Source organism: Meriones unguiculatus, chromosome 8, assembly GCF_030254825.1.
Source record: "Meriones unguiculatus strain TT.TT164.6M chromosome 8, Bangor_MerUng_6.1, whole genome shotgun sequence".
In the NCBI taxonomy this organism is placed as follows: Eukaryota; Metazoa; Chordata; class Mammalia; order Rodentia; family Muridae; genus Meriones; species Meriones unguiculatus.
The window spans coordinates 23,834,669-23,859,263 of NC_083356.1; the positions used below are offsets into that span (position 1 = coordinate 23,834,669).

The 24,595-nt window shown below is 45.4% G+C and overlaps 1 protein-coding gene and 1 non-coding gene across 31 annotated transcripts in view; one reads left to right on the top strand and one right to left on the bottom strand.

The window, feature by feature from the left end:
- The first annotated feature begins 4,282 nt into the window (after positions 1 to 4,282).
- Rbfox2 (RNA binding fox-1 homolog 2) overlaps positions 4,283 to 24,595 on the top strand; it is a 242,875-nt gene continuing 222,562 nt past the window's right edge. For 3 of the 30 annotated variants that reach the window (XR_009593675.1, XM_060389147.1, XM_021636732.2), the window contains exon 1: positions 4,325 to 4,957. Coding sequence is in view for 29 of the 30 variants with exons in the window: in XM_060389147.1 (XP_060245130.1) it covers positions 4,778 to 4,957 (180 nt within the window). In the remaining variant the exon portion in view is untranslated. Of the gene's footprint in view, positions 4,958 to 24,595 lie in introns of all 30 variants that reach the window. The other 27 variants (XM_060389167.1, XM_060389168.1, XM_060389169.1 and 24 more) reach the window with 21 other exon arrangements.
- LOC132656194 (U6 spliceosomal RNA) lies at positions 18,737 to 18,844 on the bottom strand. Its single transcript, XR_009594117.1, has one exon. It is a non-coding gene; the product is annotated as a U6 spliceosomal RNA (small nuclear RNA).

Below are 24,595 nucleotides of genomic sequence, written 5' to 3' on the forward strand. Positions count from 1 at the left end.
TTGTCTTTTTGCAGTTACAGGTGTATTTGACATGTTCACTGGCCGACTTCTAGTCTCTTCTACTTTTTTTAAGCTCTATTTTCATTTTATACATACAGGTATATGTGTATATGTTTTTGCCTGCGTATGTCTCTGTGGGTATTGTCCTCAGAGGCCAGAAGAGGGTGTTGTATCCCCTGCAATTAGTTACAGACTGGGAGCTGTGTTGTGCGCTACCACCTGAGTGGTGGAAATAAAACCTAGGTCCTCTGCAAGAGCAGCCAAGTGCTGTCAACTGCCGGGCCATCTCTCCGGTCCCTTCTAGTCCCTCTTTATTCTCTGAATGCCTTATGTGTGTTTACAGAGCATGGTCCTATTTCTCTTTGTTCTAAATCATCTCAACATTTCTGCACTTCACTGCTCTACTTCTTCCTTTTTTTTTTTTTAAGATTTATTTATACAACATTCTGCCTGTATACAAGATCTTACTATAGATGGTTGTGAGCCACCATGTGGTTGCCGGGAATTGAACTCAGGCCCTTTGAAAGAACAGCGACTGTTCTTAACCTCTGAGTCATCTCTACAGCACTGCTCTACTTCTTAAGGACTTGGGTGGTAGCTGAGTAGCTATAATTTGAGTGAAAAGCAGCTCTGTTCCCAAAATCTTATTTCTCAAGGATCTGACACCATTTAGATGACAGAATTTTGGCAAAGCAGGTAGGGAGGGGAGAATTGTTCTCAAGATACCAGCTTAGCAGGTTAAAAAAATTAATAAACCAAATACTTATGTGCTTAGGTTTGAAAAGAAAAGTTACTGTTGCTCCATAGGTTAGCCCAAAGACACTGGGTTTTCCTTCAAGCTGTCATGGTCAGGTGGACAGGATCAGGCTTGATCTGTTTGTTACTGCCAGTAGGAGATCCCTGACTTAAGTGGGACTCTACTTCTACACATTGAGCTGGTAGGCAGGCGGGCTCCCACTTTGGTGGTGTAAACAGTAATATAAAGAGATGTCTGGGTTTCCATCCCCAGCCCCATGAGTTCCTGGCCAGTAGCTTATTGGCACTGTATGAATTAGTTGAGAAATAATTACTACCTATTAAGCAGTTACTATGCTAGGCATTCTGTCAAGTGCTTCCATTTAATGCTCAGAAAGACATCGTGACTGTTAGTATTGTCATCTTACAAAGGAGAGATGCAAGGCTTAGTAGAAATGAGTAATTGGCTTAACATTAGTGGTTGCATCCATGACTTGTAGAGCTTTGTCCTATCCGAGTCTTACATAGTCTCATCCAAGCCACCTCACATGGCAATCTCAATACTAATAATTAACCCTTTCTTTTTTTTTTTGCTGGACATCTGAAGGTCGGATGGGTTACTGCAGCTCTTCTGGAGTCACCCTTGAAATTCCAGCTAAGGTTCTCATTCTTGCTGTGTCTGCTCAAACCGCCACAGTCGGGTCCGGAAATACTGGCTAAGGGTGAGCCAGCGGTCACCCTTTGTGTCGGCATGGGAAGGACAACAGTCTCATTAAGTTGGAATATATGCCCTTCCTTGAATGGATTATTCAAGACTAGCTACCCTATAAGAGAGATCACGGGAGCTTGTTGTATACAACACTCAGAAACCTTAAAAAGAAAATAGCGATGATGAGGTTTTGATTTTGATAAGGAACATATATTTGGTTACTCTGACTTACAATGTGAATAAAGTCATAATGATGGCTCATTGGGTGAAGGTGCCTGCTGTGAAATCCTGATGACCTGAATTTGATCCCAGGGACCTACGGTGGAAGGAGAGAACCAACTCTGAAGGTTGTCTTCCCTCCACGTGTGTGCTGTGGCGTGTAGCTGCCTATACCCACATGCCTACCTACACACACACAGCAGTGTTGGTAAGTAACACACACTTAGACAGGCTATAGCAGTCCTGTTGGTCAGTTCTTCGTCTCCATGACGAAGCACCCGAGAAAGCAATGTAAGGGTGGCTTTAATTTCTCCTCATGCTTTCAGGTCAGGGTCACTTGGTGGCTCCTGTTGTGAGTGAGGAAGGTGAGGCATAACTAATACCACAGCAGGGATTATGCGGTGGAACAAAGAAACTCACCTCCAGGTAGACTGGTGGTGATGGAGACAGACAGAGGAAGAGGCTGGGGCCTACAGGGACACACTTTGAGACCCTGCCCCTAGGAGCCCACTTCCTCCAATCTGTCTTCACCTTCCAGTTTTTACCATCCCCCAGTCACAAGTCAGTCAATGCATTAATTGACTGCTTAGGTCATTGGGCCTAGTGATTAGCTCCTTTTGATCCAAACATTTGCCACAAGTCTATCAGAGGTCACGGAATGAGCTTTGGTTCATGATCAAAGCGTTTTTCTTTTCTTTTTCTTTCTTTTTTTTCTTTTCTTTTCTTTTTTTTTTTTTTTTTTTTTTTTTTTTTTTGAGGCAGGGTTTCTCTGTGTAGCCTTAGCTGTCCTGGACTTTCTTTGTGGAGCAGGTTGGCTTCATATTCACCACAATCCACCTGCCTCTGCCTCCCTGAGTGCTGGGTTTAAATGCCAGCTTTTCCGAAGGAACTTTTAACCACCATTACATGGGCAGTAGTTGGTAAAGCATTGGGCCTCTTTAGGTTGCTCTGACTCTGAAGCAGCCATCTTCATCATTCCATCCGTTTTTAGGTGCTTAATTTAAAGTTCAAAGGCCAAGTCATAGACTGGTTGCAATTGACTTTAGAAATCATCTGCCCTGGGGTTTCTCCATCTCTGAACTATTGACATTCTGGTTTGGACAACTCTCTCTTGCAGGGACTGTTCTATGCATGGTAGAGTTTTGAACAACATTCCCAGCCTCTATTCACTGGATGCCAACAGCAGCTTTCATTTGTGAAAAATAAAATTTATCAAGTGATGTTGGAAGGTTTTCTTACCTTCCCTAGTTGGGAACAACTGACCCAAACGATTATTTTACTGCAGCTGGGATCCAAACAGAAAAATTAAGTTGTTTAAAGCAGCAAGCAAGCAGGACCAAGACAGGAGTAGAGGCTTTCTCTAACTCTGTTGCCTGCCTCTGGATCCCTTTTCAAGCTGGGCTTCCTTGTTGGGTCTCAGTGGGAGAATGTGCTACGCTTATTCTTGCTGTGACCTGAGGTGCCAGGGTGGGCTGATATCTCTTAGGGGCCTCCCCTTCTCTCAGGAGGAGAGGATAGAATGGGGGGCTGTGTGAGGGCAGGGCTGGGAGGAGGGAGGGGCCTTCGATCAGGCTGCAAACTGGTTAAGTAAAATAAAATAAATTGAAAAAATAAAGGACTAATAAAATCTCAATAACAACAACAAAAATGAAGTAGCACGCAAGGAAAAGGCTAAAAGTTAGGCAGGCTATTGTGAATCATCCCCTTACAATGTACCTGTCACAGCATACGACCCTGAGAGGAAGAACAAGTTTCCATTTACAATCAGGCAGAGAAAACCTCCTGGACAGACCCAACTGCACGAAGCTGATAAGCAATGAAGGGCTACTCAAGCAGCAAGGAGTTAAAACAAGGGAATGGGATCTGACTGGCCACATTTTCTGCTTCAGAACTTGAGCAAATTTAGGTTCATTCATTGGATTGAAAGCAAGTTTTCAACTGTCAGCCTCAAAAAGGTTTTCCGTGAATGCATAAAGCAAAAGCATCAGGCATTATCATCATTATTAATTATTGTTACTTTTTTTTTTTTCGAGACAGGGTTTGTCTGTGTAGCCCTGGCTGTTCTGGAACTATGTAGACCAGGCTGGCTTCAAACTCCTGCTTTCGGAGTGCTGGAATTAAAGGTGTGTGCCATTACTCCCAGTAACATCAGGAGTTATTAACAGGGATGCGATTGTTCTATTCATAGCAGAATTTCTCAGAAAAGTATGTATGGGAGCCTTCATTCCTGACTTTCCAGTTCTTCTTGGGCGGGAGAGAAAGCTGGCAAAGAGACCCTCCTCTCGCAGAGTGCCCCTCTACTCCTCTTCCTCCCCGCCCCCCAAATCCCAGGCAGCCAGAAGAGAGGGATCAGGTCACCACGTCGCAGTAGCGCTACTAGCCGGAGCTGCAACCCGGTACTCCGACCCTCCAAGCTCCGCCCACCGGCCACCGCCCTAAAAAGGCGTATCCTTTCCTCTCTGAGAGTCCCCGAGCATCCCGGAGATTCCCGAGCTTTTCCGATCCCTTCCCGGCCTCCCGCGGGCGGCCCGCGCGGAGGCGGCGAAGATTGCCGAGGGGCGTAGCCACGCCCCCTAGGCACAGCCTCCTCTCGCGCGGGCGGCCCGAGTCCCACACCTCCAGGTCCTTCCTTCCCTCCCTCCTTTCTCTCTCTCTCCCCGCCTTCCCGGCGCTGCCACAGTGGCGGGACAGAGAATCCTGACCAGTCAGCTCGCTGCGGCCTCGCGCTCCTCCTCCTCCTAAATAAACAGCCCTCCCCACGCTGGGAGCCCGGGCCGCCCCCTTCCTCGCGCAGCCGGCGAGTGGCGAGGGAGCGCGGGACCGAAGGACCAAGGGACGGAGGGAGCGGCGCACGCGCGTGCGTGCGTGCGGGCGAGCGAGCGGCCGGCGCGAAGCCGGAGCAGGAGCCGGAGCCGGAGCCATAACCCGGGCCGGAGCGGTCGTGAAGCCGGAGTCGAAGTCAAAACCGGGCTCCGGGCCGGCGCGCACGCACTCACGCACGCGGGGGGCGGGGCCGGCGCGCGCCCGCTTGTCGCGACAGTCGGGGCCGAGGCCCAGGGGGAGGTGGCCTGTCGCGGGTCGCCCGGCTCCCGGAGGCGAAGGGGGCGCGGGCGGATGGCGGAAGGTGGCCAGCCGCAGCAGCAGCCGCCACAGCTCGGGCCCGGCGCCGCCGCCCGGGGCATGAAGCGGGAGTCGGAGCTGGAGCTGCCGGTGCCCGGAGCGGGGGCAGACGGACCCGAGCCCGGCCTGAGCAAGCGGCCGCGCACCGAGGAGGCGGCCGACGGCGGGATGCAGGTGACCGCGCGGGACGGGCGCCCGGTTACGGCGGGCCGCAGCGCGCTCGGGCCTCGGGGCGCCGGGTGGGCCTGGCTGGAGAGTGGGCTTGGGGCCCGGTGCAGGGGCTGGGCTCCTAAGGGGCCCCGGAGGCAGCGCGAGGGGATGGGATTTTCTTTTTGGAGTTGGGGAAATTGAACAGGGATGGGATGCAGTCCATTTCTTAAAGCCCGTCCTTAGTTCCTTGAGAAGTTGGGGGTCTCTTGGGTCTGTTTGTCCGGAGGAGAGCTGTTGGGCCGAGCCGAGAGCGAGGGAATCTGGTGGGAAGCTCCCGAGGAGAAGGGGGCGCCTTGTGGTTTACCCTGGGCGCACACTGGGATGGGGAAAGGGGAGCGGCATGTGGAGGACAGATTGAAAAGCTAGCCAACTCCTGGAGAGAGCCCGAAAGGGGATGTGGCTTAGCTTGTGGGTTCAGTCAATTACACGAGGAGTGTTGAGAAGTCCGCGGAGTTTGGTAGTGTGATGCTCAGTCTCAGTTTTGTGCGGCGTGTCATTAAGTCTGGAGAGAGACATGTCTCTTCTGTGCTTTACCCATTGCGGAGTTGCTCCTTAGTGTCCTGGGGTGGAAAAGAAAAAAAAATTATAGGGCTGTTAGAAGACCGGTTTCTGAGTTGTGGCCTCGAGGGTAAGCTCGACCGATGAGGGTAAGGAATGGCAAAGATATTGATACTTAATTTGAAAGGCATGAATCCTTTATAGGCTTTAGGATTTGGTCTCTGCTTAGAAACTATTGGCCATGAAATGGAGAGGCTCACAGCAGCAACGGGATGCTTTCTAATTCTTTTAGAACCATAGAATGTTAGAGATGGAAGGGACCAGAGACGCCATCATCTTTTTTTTTACCAGGGGTTCTCAGTCTATTGCTCTTGGAAGAGTTAAGCAGAATGGCTTATGTGCACTTTTGGTGGAGAGTCAATACTTTGTATCTTTTTTTTTTTTTTTAAACTTGTAGTAGGGAAGGATGTCTTCAAGTTCCATCAGCAGGTTTTAACATTCTCATTTTTTACAGATAGGGAATTAGAAGTCCAGAGAAGACTAGTGACCTGCCCAAAGCCACCCAGTTAGCTGGTTCTAATTCCTATTCCTGTGCTCTCTCCATTACACCACTCTTGGAAATCTCTGCAGTGCTGAAAGGCTTCCTGTGCTCTGCCTTACTTCCTGTGGCAGGGAAGGAGCTGTACTTAAAAGCCTGGCATGTTTGCTGTATGCCTCTTGTCTCCTTTGCAGAATCCACCCTGTTATGTTACCTCTGTTGATTTGGGTAAAAGGAACTCCCTGGGTGTTTATTTTTGAATTCTTTTCCTTGCTGGCTTCTGTTTCCCTTAGAAGAAGTCTGTTAGGCAGAGGGATTGTGAGGTCAGTCTCAGAGCCAGAGAAGAATGGGGAGACTTAAAGTGAGCTGGGTTAGCACTGGATGGTAAAGGACCACCCACTGGAGATGCTGATGGGCGTGTTCACTTGGAGTGAGCACATATCTGAGTACATGTGTGATTTTTTTTTTTAAACCTGTGTCAGTCTTAGTTAATAGTGAGTTCTCTTTTCTTTCCCTTCTGCCAGGGCCTGTTATTTGCTGACTGCCTTCACATTGGCTAAGGATAGTGATACTTGGAAATGGAGTAGTGCATGGGGACTTTGGGATGTGCAGAGGAAGGAGTGAATTAGGTCCTTGGGGTGCAATTGGATAACTTAGACCTATCCCACAGAGAATTATTTTACTCTGTATTTATGGGTAGTCTTTACTTTTCCTTTTTTACAGTCGTAGGATTGTAGGTTTTATTTATTTATTTATGTTTTTGAGACAGGTTCTTACTTGTTGCCCAGATTGGTCTTGAACTCATTGTGGTAGTTGAGGATGACCTTGAACTCCTGGACTCCTGATTTTCCTGCTTGTACCTACCTTCCCAGTAGATTGCTGAGATTATGGGCATGCACCACCATGCCCAACTCATTATAGTAGTTCTCCTATGCCATGTCACACAGGTAACATCATAATTGATTTAGTCCTCTGTTTTCAGCTAGCTGTATTATCCTGGGGAAAACCCATGTTTGGGACTTCTGTTTTCTTATTTAGAAAAGTGTTTGTATAAAACAATTTCTAGGTTGCCTTCTTAAACCTTAAGCTAAGTTCCCTTTCCTAACTGTGTGTCTGACCTGGGTAAAGAGACAAATGAATGACAGTTTAAACAAACAAAAAAACCTGTGGATGTTGATACTTCTTTAACTAATGTTTTTCAAGCAGCTGTGAATCTCTTAGGCACCTTTTTTTTTAGACAGAATCTCTATTTAGTCCTGTCTTGGAACTTGCTATGTAGACCAGGCTAACTTTGAATTTACAGAGCTCTGTCTCTGGTGGTGTTTAGGCACTGTCTTAACCCTAGGGTATATATATAAAGAAACCCTACTTTTTTGATTATTTTATGGAAAGAGACAAATCAGCAGTTTTTGTTAGCATGTGAGAAAATTAAGCAGGGAAAGGGATAGAGAACCTTAGAGGTGGCTCAGGAAGGTCTCTCTGTAGGTGACCTTTGAAGTGAAGATGTGGGTCATTCAGAGCTTTTAGGGAAGAGGATTCAGGCTATTCAGTGGTTTAGGAAAGAGGAACCCAGAGAGCTGAAGCGTTGGGAGAGAAGCCGCTTGGTGTGCTGACCGGGAGGCCAGGGTAGCTGGGGCAGAATGTGCATGGGTCTTCCCAGGAGATAACATCAGCACTTTAGAAGAGCCTGGAGGCTCTAAGAAGCTAGCTTATCTTCATATAGCATTTTACGGATTTGAAGGCAGCTGGGGTTTTTCTGAAGTCAGAGCTGGGCCCTTGAAGACTTCTGACAGCATAATTGGCACTAGTTAGACTCTGCCTTTGCCTCCTGGTGTATTTATCTGTACTTATGCTTCATCTTTTATTGTTATTAGAGGCTTTATTGTGCCTACTTCCTTAGACTGTAAGCTTCTACAAGGAAGAAACTGTATTTCCTTTGTTTATTCTTAATAATACCTGGGTTTATAATAAATGTTCAATGTCTATTAAATTGAAGCTTAAATTTACCACTTACAAATAACCCAGGGATTAAAATAATCATGAGATTCCTGAGTGAAGGAAGTATAACAGAATTACTCAGTACCTTAGAGTGCAAAGAATTAATTTTTTTTTTAACAGAATGCTGTGTTTAATGCCCATAGACTACTTACTAAATGGAACTTGTACAATCCTAAACTTAAGTTCCAAGGCTGAGTCTTCGTTGGGTCACTAAACTTTTTTACTTCATCCTTTATCATCCTTCTAAAGTAGAGTCCTGGGGCTCCAGAGAGTTTGGGCTCAGAAGGAACCTGGGGGAGAGAGGAAGGCTTTAGTGCTCTTTAGAACAGTACACAGAAGCCTCCTGAGGGGAGAAGAAGCCTGAGGGAGAGTAGAGAAGCAGAGAAATCTGGACTGTAGAGTTGGAGGGAAAAGATGGAGTCAGTGTCAAAACTGAAGCATGGGTTGAGAAGTGTAACTGCTAAAAATGGAGCTTGGAAACAGTTACTGTAAGTGCCACATGTGTAGACGTTAGCACATCACCTCACTTTCAGCACGGCTGATGTGCGTCACATGGAGGTTCAACCACACACACCAAGGGATGCTTTCAGTCAGCCTTTTAGGGATCGCAAACAATTTAATTATCAAAACCTGTGTTTTTAGGTAGCTTTCTAGGAATTGGGCTGCTGTGTAAGGTGAGCCTTTAATTATTACTTAGAACCTTCAGCAAAAGTCTTTTTGGCAGTGAAAGGTTGATATGTGATGATTTTGTGGCCTGGTAACTGTTTCTGACCAGTCATCAATCCACAGCAGCCAAGTGAGTTCAGCACTCTGAACAAGTGTGTACATGTACTTGTGTCTTAGTGTGTAAACCCATACATGGCTGGGGAGTGAACATAGGGTCTCATGCTTGCTTGGTGATTACCGTACCACTGAGCTCCACCTGTAGTCTGTGAGAGTGTTGTTTTTTTCAGTACTGGAGATTCAAACCCTTGAGCATGCTAGGCAAGTATTTTACCACTGAGCTCTATTCCCAGCCCTGTTTTCACTCTACATTTTGATATAGTATTTTACTACTTTGCCTGGGCTGGCCTTGAACTTTCCCTGTGGCGTAGGCAGGCCTGCTGTCCCAGTCAGCCTCCTGAGTAGCTAGGATTATAGAGTTTGGCTGTCAGGTGTAGCTCATTTTCAGTGACCAGTAGGGGGGCTCTTCCTGGTCTCAGGGAACGGCTTCTGTGTGTGAATGCGGTATCTGTTTATCTTCCTATTTGCGCATTTCTGGGTTGATCTCCTTCTTGGTAGTTATCTCTTTGGACCCTCATTTGGGTTTTTGGCTCTGAAGCTGGGTGTTGTGCTACTCTCAGTAAAGTTACTCAACAATGTGCTTTCCCTACAAGTAATTTCAAGGACAGTATCTCACTTAAATGACAAACTTGATTTCTCTCTGACTCATTTCTCTCAGGCTGCTAAATAACAGATATATCTCATAGCTTTGAAAGGTCATGATGGTGCCAGGATGTCTGGGACCTGGTGAGGGTCTGCTTCTTGGCTTGCAAATATTACCCTCCGGCTATGTGCTGAAGTGGCCTTTGCTCAGTGCATCAGTGGTACAGAGAGTGAGAGCTATGTAATCCTGTTTATCTCAGTGGCCCCACCCTCACGACTTCATCGAATCCTCATATCTTCCAAAGACTATCTCCAAATATTGTCTCACTGGGAGCTAGGGCGTCCACTGAAAGAAATTTTCACCCCTGAGACAGAGTTTCTCTGTGTAGTCCTGGCTGTCCTGGACTCACTCTGTAGACCAGGCTGACCTCAGACTCTTAAGAGATCTACCTGCCTCTTCCTTTTGAGTTTGAGTTCTGGGATTAAAAGACGTGTACCACCATGGTTCTGCCATGTCCACTGAATTTTGGGAGAACATTTTTGAGATCGAGAAAACTGAGGCATAATCACAGAATTCATTATTTTTTTTAATGTTCTTTTAATGTATTACATGGAAGCCCAGAAATGTAAACCTGGGGATGTATTTGATTTACAAGAAGAATTATTCTTCTGGGTAGCTCGGGCTAAGGGGACGTCTTAGCTCCTTCCCCTCTTGGAACCATCTAGTTATTGTTTTCTCTTTGGCACTGACGTGTGAATGTAACCTAAGCTGACTAGAGATTGAACTTTCATTTTGTTATAAAGCAGACTAGTGCAGACAGGCCCCAAGATTACAGGATGAGGGAAAAGAAAAGCAGAGTCCTTCTTCGTGTAAACATGCTTCATGTAACGGCGCTAGTGACGGGCTGCTCTGATATCTCTCAGGCCTTTAGTGGCTGTTGGGCTTTAATTTCAGAATAAATTTTGTTTAGTGAGTGATTTGTTTGAATTTCTGTTATATGTTTGACATGACATCATTAACACCTTACTCTGGGACACACTAAACTTCCTGTAGAGACAGGAGGGAAAGAGCCATAGAGACGGTGGGAAGGAAATGGCAGCCTCTGGAGCACGAGCAGACAGACGGAGAGAGGCATGGCGAGTGCATGTGGTGTTTAGGTGGCCTCTCGGAGTATTGAGTTTCCCATTCTCTTCCCTGCCGCCCCAGTAGGAGCGGGCAGCTTACACGGCTAAGGTTTCATTATCTAATCCATCACAGATCAGCTTGAGTAAGCCCATTGGCCAATGCTGATCTAGTTAGGGGGTAGTGCAAAGCTGCTTGAGCCAGGATTGGGACAAATCGGATCAGAACTGCCACGTGAATCCTGGACATATTTCTGTAATTTGGGTTGGCAAATGGTTTGGGAACTCAGCCGAGAGTGTGAGGGAGCAGCAGGGCATTTCCCACCCAAACAGTATCTTAGGGACCCCAAGGGGAGTGTGTATGGAGGGGGTATTTCTATGGATTGTGGCCGGTTGCTTTAATTATGTGAGCCTTAACTTTCTTTTTCTTTTTTTTTTTTTTTAGTTTTATTTATTTTACTTTGTGTGTATGAATGCTTGTTATGCATGTATGTGTACCAAATGTGTGTCTGTTGGGTCTCTTGGAACTGGGGTTAAGTATGGCTTGTGAGGTACTGGGAATGCAACTCCAGACCTCTATAAGCACAGCCGGTGCTCTTAACCTCTGAGCCATCTCTTCAGTTGCTGATCCTGAATGTTTTTGCCTTTTTTTTTTTTTTTTTTTTTGCATTTGGAAGTTCCATTTGTTATCATCTAGTTGTGTCCAGCCTTTCTGAGTGATTGACCCCTGATCTTCCTTTAAAGGGGGAGAGCCTGTTATTACCAAGCTTGTTATAGAAACATTTGTTATCTGTGTGTTTTACAGGTGGTGTAGTAAATGCCACTCAGTTTTCCCTGTTTGCATTTGAGTCCTGGCTTCTCCATTTACCAACTCTTGGCAAGGTCCTGAGTTCTTGCACACACATCTGTGACCTGGAGAACTAATGCTTATGAGCTAGGACAATGAGTAATTGAGATTATTTAAAGTGCCCATCAGTGCTAGCTATTGCTTCCCAGCCCTCCTTCTCTTCTGCTGTGCAGCACTCAGTAAGTTCCTGCTTACTGCTTGATGAGCATGGAGTGCTTAATGTGCTTCCGATTAAGTACCAGAGTTGGGCACCGTGAGAGGTGAGAGGTGAGAGGCGTGTTGAACTGTATCCAGGGAGAAGAAGAGAGTGAACCTGGCATGGAAGTCTCCTGTCTAAGAAGCAAAGGCTACTGAAATATCTTGGTTCTTGCTGGGGCTGAGGGCAGTGTAGCTAGTCTGTAGAGCTCAGGGGAGCCTTCCTGTGGGTGACAGATTGGCTGCTGTTCTTCCAGAGAGCCTGGGACACAGGATCAGCACATATGTATTTGTTGGATAACTATGTTGCACTAAGTAGATTGTTTGCTGTCTTGTTTGTTCCATTATTTCATTATTGCTCGGGTTTGTGAATTGAACAGGGATACCTCTGTTTTCTCAATGTCTTCAAACCAGTTTCAGACTGTTGATAGGCGATATTCCCCCAAAGCGAATCTGCTGTTAAGTCAGCTTAAAATATTGTTGGAGCCTTTCCTTGCCCCAGGATCAAGTCCATTCTCCTGTTGTGTCTACTGAGTTCTTCTGGTCTGGTCTGCCCAGTGTTCCAGACCTTTCTTCCCCCTTCACTCTGTCTCCATGTCCATGTTTAGACACTTGCAGTTTCTGAGGAAAGTGTTCCTCCACTTTGTTTCTGTTCTTTTTCTGGAAACTCGTGCCTCTTCTCTGTGCCTTTGCCCCTGCCTCCTTCCCCCTTATTTGTGAAGCCCAGTCTTTAAGACTTGCTTAATTGTTGACTGTCCCTCCTGACTACTCCCATCTACCCAGTGGTAAGCTTTTGTTGTTGTTGCTTTCTGTTTTCTCTTGCTATGCGTATGTGTGTACTTTGTGTACACACGTGTATATATGTACCAGCATGTTCACTGGTGCACATGCTAGTTGGAAGCCTGAAATTAATGTCTGTGGTCGCCCATGATCACAGTCCCTCTTATACACCCAGATAGGTCTTTTGCTGAACTGAGAGCCCCTGCTGCTAGTCTAGTTAGTGAGCTTGCTGGGTGCAGCTCCCCACCTCTGCCTCCCTAACGTTCAGATTACAGGCTGGCTACCACACTCACTGACATTTATGTGGGATCTAGAGATCTGAACTCTGGTCCTCACACCCTGTTTCCTTTAGAGGATTTTGTAGATTAGCATTTGATCAGATGTCTGCTCCTCCCCTTTTGCCTAGACTGTGACGTCCTTGGGGGCCCATAGGCTTCAATACTGTGCCTGCCCCAAGTGGCCAAGGAACCTTGTTCTTGTAGGAGTTAAGATTTGTCTTCTGTTTCTCAGTTGCAGCTCACAGATGGCTTTAATTGTTTCCCCAGATTTTCCCTGAGGGTCTGGCCCTTAGTGTGCCTTGAAGCTCCTGTGAAGGTTGGGTGTTGCGTGCTCCTGTGTGAGTTATTGGTTCTCTATGTTGGTGTCAGGGTTAGAGGTGAGAAGAGGCTTTCTGAAAACAGAAGCTGGGGTGGAATTGAATTGCCAAATGCGTTGGGTGGGCATGGCAACCTGATATTTGGTTTCCTGTGCTCAGATGTTAATTGACTGCATGTGTGTGTGTGTGTGTGTGTGTGTGTGTGTGTGTGTGAAAGTGCCTTTGTGATAGTATATTAAGGAAAACAGGAGCCACGGCAGTGAGAAAGGCATTTGGAACTAAGATGTCAGGTTCATTGAAGCAGCTTCTTGGCCTGCCTTTTTATCATACTGCCCAGAGAGTCTGTATGTTTGTGGCTGAGTGATATCCCCACCTTTGCCACTAGAATTACCTGATCAGTTGTGGACCTGTCCTTCTCAACCAAGGAGTTTCAACAGATACTGTGAGGGGCCCAGAAAGATTAGTATCTATTTGTTTTTCAGATCACTCATATTGGGTGTGTTTGAAAATGAGGACGTGTGACATACTTCTTTGAAATATCAGCTTTGGAGATAGATTCATAGAAGAGTTTTACAAACATTTTTCTCTCTGGCCCTTGTTTTCCTCTCTGCTTTCACTTGGAGGTCCTTGTACTAGTACTAACCCTGGCCTGCTTTCCATCTTCCAGCCTTCTTCAGTTAGTGTAGGTAGGGGCTTCCTTAGGGCTAGTGGTCATGCTTGGTACCTCACATTTTGGATTCTGAGTGAAGGCAGCAAGTTCTAAGTGGAGGAGAGAGAGTAGCCACAGAACTCCCCTTGACTTGTCTTGCACTGTGTGGAATCTAGAAATTTTAGTTGAGTATTCATGACAAATACCATCACAAAGTGGCTAATTTTCTTGAATTATCAAAGATAGTGGTTGACTAACTGTTTTAACATTTGTTTTTCCGGGGCCTGGAGAGATGGCTCAGAGGTTAAGAGCATTGACTATACTTCCAAAGATCCCGAGTTCAATTCCCAGTAACCGCATTGTGGCTTACAACCATCTATAATGAGATCTGCTGTCCTCTTCTGGCATACAGGCACAATGCAGGCAGAATACTGTATAAATAAAATATTTTTTTTTAAAAAAACTTGTTTTTCCAAGGGAGGAAGCTGAGTTTTTGAGATGGGTATGTTAAACTCTTTTTCTTTTTTTTAAAGGCTTCCAGTCCCCACTAGCATCCTTGTATGTAGGATCTTTCCCACATAGGGGCTGATTCCTTTGTTGAGGAAAGCATCTTTGCTTTGGATATTAGGTGTATCCAGGCATATGACCTTTGTTTGTTTGTTTGTTTGTTTGTTTTGAGACACTCTGGCTGTCCTGGAATTCACTTTGTAAAGCAAGCTGCCCTCAAACTCACTCTGTCTCCCTGCCTTTGCTGGGATTAAAGGTGATGCCAGCTGGCAACATGGCTCTTTTTTGTTTGTTTGTTTGTTTGTTTTTCAAGATAGTTTCTCTGTGTAGCCTTGGATATCCTGGACTAGCTTTGTAGACCAGGCTGAGATGCGCCTGTCTCTGCCTCCCAGAATGCTGGGATTGCAGGCGTATGCCACTGTGTGTGCCCAGCGCACTATGACTCTTAAAGGAGACATTCTGTTTATTTTTCTTTCTGGCTGCATCGATCCCCTCCCCATTCTGATTGGAAGTACCACAAGCAAAGCATAATTATTTTGAGGATGGGTTGGTGGCTGTGGGACTCTTCTGGAGGTGGGTGTGAGTGTGGGCAGAACAGGGGATAGAATTGGTACTAGCAGAGCTAGAGGAACTACAGACAGGGCTGTGGGGTCCCCCTGTGGCCTCCAGCTGCAGCTTGAGTTGGAACACTTGAGGAACAGAGGCTCATGGGAAGGTCTTCCAATTGCTTTATTTTGAGAGCCTTTTCCTCTGCATATTGGCAGCTGTTTGGAGGAGGGGACATTAATTGCTGACAGTCAGAATGTTTTCCAAAGCAGGCTGTATGGATCTTATTTAGGGATTAGTTTCTGGGGATGAGTGGAGACGAGAGGTCTTTGGTTCCATTTCCTAGGAAGTTGGTGGGTTTTGTGATGAGCCTCCTTCATTTGCGTTGGGTGCTGAGGCCAGTAGAAAAGCAGCTGCCTCGAAGCCTGGAACTAGTTGTATAGATCACCTCCTGGGACTTTTACACTCATCTTTCAGCCTTCGGTTTGTCCTCTCCCTCTCTGTCCTGTAGTTCAGCATGCTCCACAGAAATTCTTGAGAGGTTTGGACATGGTCTTGGTGGAAACCAGGGATTGTAGGTCTTTGCTTAGCTTCTTTTTCTCCCTCAACTTGTCCACCCCTGTGCAAAAGCATCTGCAAATAAGACCCCTTATCCTTAGTCAGGCTGGATATGTAGCACTGACAGCCTTTACCTGATGCAGTGTGGATTCTGTGGGTTGGAATGGTAGACTGTGTGACTTGAAAACAGTCTGACAAAATCAGAAATTTTGTGGTGGTTCTCAGCACCACATTACATAACTCATTGCCTTACACCAAGGAAACTGACAGGAACACTGTCACTGTCAGTGGTGGGTAGAGTGGGCTTGACCAAGGCTTTGTTGAAACTTCAGGAGATCTCCACAATGGCTGCCTCACACACTGGGAGCTTTGGCAGAGCTTGTTGGGAGTTAGTTATGCTTCTCTTGAAAGTACCAGGTTTTGTACTGTACATCTTCTCCAGGAGAGAGGCAGAGAAGCAGCCAGAACGTTCTGGTAAACAGAACGGAGTGGAGTGCTAGGCAGGTTTCATATACCTTGTGTTTGCTGTATTTCAGGCTTTATTGCATGTTTTATATGGTGTGTTGACTGATCGGTGTCTCCCAATTTAATATCAGTGAAGACTGAGATCGGTATTGCTGGTCATGTTTGGGTTTTCATCTGGCTTTAGACAATCCTTTTTGGGATTGGGATGGTGGGCAAAATCTCTTGTGTTCTAGGCTGGCTCTGAACCAGGTGTGTAGCTAAGAGTGAGCTTGAACTTTGGATCTCACTGCTTCCACCTTCTTTGTCGTGGGATTATAAATACCCATCACCTTGTTCCACTTAGGCAATGCTGGGTATTGAACCCAGGGCTCTGTGCTTGCTAGGCAAGCAGTCTTCCAACTGAGCTGCATGCTGTGCCCCAGATATGAACATTCTCTTCACCCGGCCCTATGTTACTCATTGCTCATTGTAAACATCTTCTGGCTCTTTGCTTGTGCATAGGTCTGCAGCTGCTTCCTGTGGTACTAGGTGGGTCTTTTTGCTGTAGCACTTTGGCCTTGTGCTGGCTTAGTACAGTGTTAGGGACCAGTTGGTTTTCTTGGCACAACCTGCCTTCAGGCTTTAAGTTTTAAGATGTTATTTTGTGTAGCAGTGCTTATTGAGAAAGATACTTATCAGGGACCCTTACTGATTTTTGTCAACTGCCTAAAAATGATGTGATGATTGATGACCCTGTATCTGTTTGTGTGTTTGTGTCTCCTGTTTACTTTATGTCACTCTAGGTTTTGTTTTAAAAGCCTATTAAGGAAAATTTATAATAAAATACACATAACATTAAAAAAAAGCCTATTAAGGATTACTTTGATACTCTTGGGTTTAGTGATGGGCTCGTTTACTTCTTTTAGATTTTAGCTTCAGTGTTAGTTTTAGATGGTTAATAAAAACTTAACTTGATTTAACAATATTTTCCAGAGCTTGAATCAACCTAAACAACTCACCTGGTCTAACATTGTTTTAAGCACAGCAGATGTTGAGACTGTGAAGTCTTTCTTTTTTGGTTTTTCTGTGTACTATTGGCTGTCCTGAAACTCGCTCTGTAAATCAGACTGGCCTCAATCCGGAGGTCTGCCTGCCTCCGCCTCCCTGAGTGCTGGGATTACAGGCATGCAGTACCGCCTGGCTGTGATGTAACCGAATCCGGATTTGTGCCCAGGTTTTCTACTTCTAAGTTAACTCCTCACTCTGATGTTATAAACGTAATGTTTAATGAGATGCTTTCCTCTCTTGGTGTGTCCCGTCTGCCCAGATGCCAGGGCACTGCAGTTACCACTGTTCTTGGAATCCTGTGTTTTTCTTTTACTCTACTGGAGTGTAAGTGCTTTTAAAAGGACGGTGAAGGTGTTCATCAATGGTTTGAGGCTTGTGATGCTTATGGGTGCTTTTCTCAGTCCTCGGTTACAACAACTAGGATGGACCTCACACAGTCCTTAGCTGGCGCTGCCTGTGCTCGCAGCTCAGTAAATGCTCACTGGAAGCAGACAAAACTCTGTGTTTCTAAGCATCCCTCAGTAATCACATGCTGCCTAACGTTGTATGTTGTGGTCATGAAGCTCATGGTGTGTTTGTAAAACGCTTCCCCATAGGCTGCTCAGACAGTCCCTCAGCCAGTCCTCAGAGGTGGGACTAGGAGAGGCAAGCTGAGACTCCTCCCCCAATCTAGAGGCTTTTATTAAGGCCTTTTAAGTTTGTTCTTCCATAGGAATTACTGGTATGACAGATGAAAAATGGAGCACATAGGTACTTCATTGTCCTTGAATGCCACATACTTAATATTGAAAGCATTTCTCCCTCTTGTTTCAGCTTCTCAAGTGCTGGGATTAAGGGTGTGTCCACCAAGCCTGGCTTAAAACGATTTCCAGTAGAACTTGAAGGCAGCACTGAACCTCAGTGTCTTTCTTAAGTTATTTGGATATAGCCAGTGTATTTCCAAGTGCCAAACATATTAGGGCTTTGTGTGTTTGTCTTGTTTTCCTGTGGGTTAGATTTATGAGAAACTGTGTGAGATCATTGGTTGTGGTGTGTATGATGGGCTGTTTTTGTTTTTATGTTTGTTTATTTTATATATGAGTGCTCCATCTTTACACATACCCCAAGGGGGCCATCAGACCTCATCACAGGTGGTTGTGAGCCATCATGTAGTTGCTGGGAATTGAACTCAGGACCTCTGGAAGAGCAGACAGTGCTCTTAACCACTCTTCAGCCCCAATGGGCTGGGTTTTGTTGTTTTGTCTTAGAAGTATGTCTAATTTCATTGTTGATTTTAAAGATGAACGCATATCAATCAGTAGATTGATCATGGAAGGCAAAAGAAAACCATCAAAGCTAAAGGCATCTTCTCGGATTTAGTTAGGGAGAGCAGTTGATATGCCTAATAACATATTTTGGGACAAAGTTTCATTGTGTAGTCCTGGCTGGCTTGGAACTCAGAAATCTGCCTTCCTCTGCCTACTGGGTGGTGAGACTAAAGTTGTGTGCCGCCATGCCTGGCTTAAGTTTATTTAAAAACCTACAGCATATTCACATGGTTAATACACATTAAGACCTACCTAGTATCACAGGAAGCAGCTGCAGACCAATGCACAGCAAAGAGCCAGAAGATGTTTACAGTGAGCAGTGAGTAACATGGGGCTCGGGTGGTCACGAGACACAGATTAAGGAGTGGAAACTGTCTTCCTCCAGCTTTCCGTTCTCTCCTGGGGTAACTGGTGTGGTGGTGGTTGTGAGTGCTCCACATTCGAGACAGTTCCTATACATTTCCCCACCTCGTTAACAACTCACCATTCTCACAGTGCTTTGCTCTATTTGGGCATTCTCTCCTGTCAGTTTGATCCCCCATTTCTATTTGTTAGCTTTTTTGAATTAAGATGATTTTGTTTTGGTCTTCTGAGATAACTGTATCTGTGTGTCCAGAGGGGATGAATTAGTCTTGGGCCTTACATGGTGTGCTGTCTTGTTTCTCATAGAACCAGAAACAAGGCCAGACACCTAAATTGCATCTTTATTCTTTTTGTTTGTTTGTTTAAAATATGGAGCACCTCACAAATTTGCGTGTCTCCTTGCGCAGGGACCATATTTATTGTCTCTGTATCATTCCGATTTTAGTTATTTGTGCTGCCGAAGCTTGCCCACATCTCTATTCTCTGACCTGACTATGCTACAGATCCTTGACTGTTGATACCACAGAGTTGTCAGAGTAAAAGACAAGTACCATCAGCTTTCTCCCTTCCCAGACAGCTGCTTTGTTTTTGTCTGTTTGTCTGTCTGCCTGTCTGCTAGTGGGCCAAGCTGCGGGTAAGATAGCCTACTTGTCATTGAGCTAGTTACTCCTGGTCCTCAGGATCTGCCCTGTGTCACTGCACACGCTATCTGACTGCAGTGATTTTTATTTCATGACATCGAGTATAGTTCAGACATCCCCCATGTGCCCAGGATTGTTTTGATTGAATGTCATTGCCTTGCAACCAATTGTGAGAAAGTTAGGTTTAATTGCCATTAGCCACATGTAACCCCTGTGTTTGTAGAAAGTCCCAGGTTGATGTTCTTTCCTAGAACATGGGCTCCCTGTAACCAAGGCCTGATGGGAAATAAGATATGGTTCAACACACAGGAAATATTCTTATTTCCTGGCTGGTGGAGGATTAGATTTCAAATGTAGGCTTGATTCTAGCTGGTTACCTTTGCAGACTAATGCACTTAAAGATGGGAAAGAACTGGTTGGATACTTTGTTTCAAGAAGGGTTTCTCTGTGTGGTCCTGAAGTTCACTGGGTACACTAGGCTGGCCTTAACTCAAAGAGATTCATTGGCTGCCTCTTGAATGCTGGGATTAAAGGCATACACCACTGCATCCAACTTGCGACTTGTGCTGTTTTTAGAGTTGGCTTCGGTTATAGACTTTGTTTCCATGAGGAAGAATGCATAGAGGGCCAGCATCACAGTAGCCTGGAAATGAGAATGAGGCCCATGAGTCTTTCAGAGCATAAACCATACTGTCTCCTGGAGTTGCATGAAGACCTTCCTGTCTAGATGGATGTCAAGCTTTCCTCAGTGCAGCTCATCCCACAGTCATTGTAACCCCCAAGGCTCAGTGGGTGAATCAGGGTTCCTCTGTCGTAGTGGCCTGAGTCCTTTTCCTGAACAGTGAATGGACACAGACAGGGTACCAGATGCTCTGTTGTTTCGCCTCTTGCTCTTTCCTTCACACCCAGTGTAAGGTTTCCAGGCATTTGTGCAAGCTGATAGCGGAAAGCGCCTGCTGTAGCAGTCTAGAGATGGCTTAGCCAGGGGCTTAGGTTACTCTGTGATCTTGATAAGAGCCATCGATCTAGGTTGGTGGCTGCTGGGGGTGGGGCTAGGCTGCCAGTGCTGTCTCTACTGGGAAAGGTGATGTGGGCCTACCGGGACCTGTAGAATGGCCCCCCGTTAGCCTGAGAGGTCTGGCCAGTATCTCCAGGGGAACAGCATACGTTGATATGTCTATCTTACTTTCCAGAGAATGTGGCTCAGGAAACAATGGCAAACAGGAGTGACTACAAGTAGGAACCACGAGGAGCAGACCTATAGGATAGGGTTATTATTTTAAAATTTTTTATGTCTTAACTAAACCCAGTGGAAGAATTTATTTGAATCATGAAGGGCTGGGCACAGTAGCTTGAATTTTCAGTGTGGCAGGGATGTGTGCACAGACTCCTGACAGATGGTGACACTTTGTATTTCCACACCAAACAATTATGACATTGTATTAAAATTCTGAGTCTGGAGGAGTTCTTCTGGTATGAGATTGCCAAGGTTCAAATGCCATCTCCAATTATTTATCTGAGTGTCTTAGGGGCAAGTTATTTCTGGTTTTACTTTTTCATTTGTAAACTAAAGATGGTATTTCCTTGGGTGAAATGAATTAATAGGTGACTGTAGTGCTACAGCAAAGGCTATATTTGTTGCTGGGGGCTGTGACACAGAAAGCAAGTGTTCAGGAGACCCATGGCAAGCATGGCTGACAGGTGTGCAGGGCTGAGTTTCTGTGTTTACTGACAGACTACCCAGAAGCAGGAGAGTAAAGTGTTAACGTGACCAGGTACGTGAGGAGAGTCGGCCCTTTCAAGGCTGTATAAACTGTTGATGGGTGTGCTTTGGGTCCTGAGATTTCAGAGCATAAACCATACTGTCTCCTGGAGTTGCATGAAGGCCTTTTAGCCTTCTTGGCATTTGAATGACAGACTTCTGTAATTTTTCTATATATAACCTCTTGTGCCCTAGAATTTTCAAATGAAAAAAAAAATTTTAAACAGTATTTAGGTTGTAGAGATGGGCCAGCAGTTAAGAAGAGTAGCTATTCTTCTAGAGGACTGGGGTTCAGTCCCTAGCACCTACACGATGGCTCACAGCCATCTGTAACTTCAGTCCTAGAGGATCTGACTCCCTCTTCTGACCTCTGCAGGCAGTGCATACATCTAGTCCCCAGACAGACAAGCAGGTGAAATACACATACACAAGAAATAAAAGGTAAAAAGGAGCCGGGCGGTGGTGGCACACACCTTTAATCCTAGGGAGATAGAGGCAGGTGGATCACTTGAGTTTGAGGCCAGCCTGGTCTACAGAGTGAATTCCAGGACAGCCAGGGCTACACAGAGAAACCCTGACTTGAGCCTTCCTCCCCCACCCCAGAAAAAAATTAAAAAGGAATAAAACCTGTAAGCATGTATGATGCACATGTGGAGGTCGGAGAACTTACGGAGTTGCTTCTCTTTCTATCCGTGGGTCCCAGGGTCTGAACTCAGTTTGTCATGCTTGGTGGCAAGTACCTTTACCCACTGAGCCATTTCACTGGCGCTAAATTTGTTTTTAGAAAATTTCATATATTATGTTGTGCACTCTGATCGCTCTATTTCCTCACCTCCTTCCCACAATTCTCTCTCACATTCATGTCTGTTGTGTGACTGGGTGTGGAGCTACCCATTGGGTCTGGTAGACTCTGCAGAGGATATACAGCTGAAGACAGTGATTCGCCCTCTCCCAAAATTTGTCGGTGGCTAGTAGTTCAGAGGTACAGGGTAGGGCTAGTGAGCTCCTTGCCTTTCCTCGACTAATTGTTGATGGGCCTCACTCTAGTAACTACATTTGTTGTGAGTGAATGATTGCAGTGGCCGCATCTTGTAGAGAATGGCATTCTGCAGCCCTTCACCCGGCCTTCTGGCTCTTACATACTTCCCACCCCCTCTTCCCAGTGCTCCCTGAGCCTTAGAGGGGTGGAATCAATGTCTTGTTGGTGTTCATGTGCATCTTGAACAGCCACGAGTCTCTGCATTCACCACCAGTAGCTGTGAAGAGGGGATTCTCTGATGAAGACCAGGATTAGCCTTTGTCTGTGGGTATAACAACAAATGTTTAGAAAGCAGTTTGCTGTCATGTCAGTCAAACATTTACAGTAAGTTCCTCACCTGGGCCTCCAGCCTTCCCAGATACAGGTTGTCAGCTAGGCTTCCTTTCCTTCCTCCCCGTGGAGAGGAGGACCTCAAGGCTCGTCAGGGAACATACAGGCAGTTGGTGTCAATCTGCTATTGCAAGAAGAGGGTGGGGCACATATCTTGCCTAGTGGGCTTGCCTTCTGGTTTATATAATGATGCTCTTTCTCCTTTAGTAGCTGCATCCCCTTTAGCACCTTCTGGGGGTCTGGGTGCTAGGGAGGAAGTCCTGGTTCTCTTCAGCCAGCTTCCTCTAATTCTTACGACTGAGGTGTGGCATGTGGTGTCTTTGTAAGAACATCTTATCTTTTAGTTCTGGTTGCTCCAGAATTTTTCATACGACTCTAGGTTTTATGTACATAAAATATATACACAGTAAAAACATTGACTAGTAATACATCTTAAAGAGGTTTGTTGTAAAAAAAAAAGGTGTTTGGCTATATTCATTAGGTTAGATTATATTCATTATTAGCTCTAAGATAATTGTGACAATATTATCTAACCCAGTTTCATAAATAATAAAACTCAGGCACCTGTTAGGTTTTATAATTGCCATATTTACCTTGGGCCAGGCATATATACCTACCTACCCTGTCGGAATCACTTCACCATCCATCTTCCAGCCCCCATCCAATGCCATCCTCCTTAACCATCCAGTCTTCCTTCCATAATCTTATAAATACTTGCTTTTATTCTTCATCTGGGCCTTTTCATGCCATTATTGGAGTCCTTTCTCCTTGCCCATGTGGGTTTTTTTTCTCCACACTAACTTATCATGGTGTCCTCCTTCCTCCTCTCTTTCTGTTCATCTGACCCATCTTCTCGTGATTCTCTCATCCTCAAAAGCCTGGGAACCTTAGCCACACCTACTCCATTCTGCCCTGCCTAGGTATAGGCCATTTAATGAACCAGTCAGGTATAATGTTTTAGGCAGGCTTAAACAAACAAGGATGGGTGTATCCAGTGGGCAGCAACCAGATCTTGAGGGCCAGTAATCAGCATTAGACCAGCCTCCAAGAGAGGTTTATTTTAGGAGAGACGTTTCAGTGGTTAAGAGCTCTAGTTGTTCTTGCAGAGGACCCAGGTTCTATTCCCAGTACCCTCAGGTCACAGCTGTCTCTGACGCCGGTTTCAGGGGCTGCAAACACCAGGCGTGCGCATGGTGCACAGACTGCAAGTAGGCAAAACGCTTTTTTGCATATAAAATGAAGCAAATAATCTAAAAATGTTCATTTTAAAAGGTTTTTAAATATATATTTTACAGCCTGTTAAAGATGAAAATATCTGCATGAGATAGATGTACTTATTTTTATATATAAAATCAAATACTGGCTGACTCTTGATACTGCAGGTGTAGATCATTACTATTGTTTTCCTGAGAGCATAGCTATTCTGAGTTTGTAATTGTCAGTGCCGAGGACACTGCTTCACATTAACACATAGTGCAAAGTGGTCGAAGGATGTTTAGGGTCATTTCAGAAATCGTTGAAAATTTAGCTTAATCCCAAATCAGAATTTATAGAATGTGGGCTTTTTCTGGGGGATGTTGGTCTTGTCTTTTTCCAGACAGGGTCTCACTATGTAGTCCTGGCTTTTCTGGAACTCACCACGTAGACCAGGCTGGCCTTGAACTCACAGGGTTCCTCCTGCCTCTATCTCGCATGTGCTGGGATTAAAGGTATGTAGCACTATGCCCAGCTCGTTCAATGATTTTTAAAAATGGAACATTAGCAACTCAAATAGCAAGTTGAAAAAAACCAAACATTCCAATAGTGCATCTATAGGTGTACTAATTTGATACATGCTGAAGAATGTTGGTAGGGAACTCTTAAGGCTTCATGATTAAACCATTAAATTTCTGTAAGAGAAGCTGGGCATGGTGGTGCACACCTGTGATTTCAGCACTTGAGGAGGCAGAGGCAGGTGAATCTGTGAGTTCGAGGCTAGCCTGGTCTACAGAGTGTGTTCAGGACAGCCAAGGCAACACAGAGAAACCCTGTCTCAGAAAATACAAACAAACAGAACAAAAAACAAAACAACAAAAAACCCAGATGTTTCTGTAAGAATGGTAAAAACACTAGTATTCGTGACATAAACCAGTGTCATCTGAACTGAGGTATTTCAGGAGTGTCTGCTGACATTATGTGCCATGGTAGACATGTACCGGCAGTGTGTACATGTGTACCAGAACCAAGGTTGCAGGGAGTGTTGGGCGTGACATGGGTGAATGCTGCAGACGCTTTGGGTTTATTATGTGTTGGATTTTGAGTTAATCTTTTGATTATCGTAGTCAGACCTTGATGCAGCACCACAAGTTGTAAACCACTGTTTGCGAGAGTCGTGTTTAAGGTAGGAGAACATTGGATTATTTCAGATGGCTGTTTTCTGTTCCGGTGATAAAACATGACCAGAGCACGGT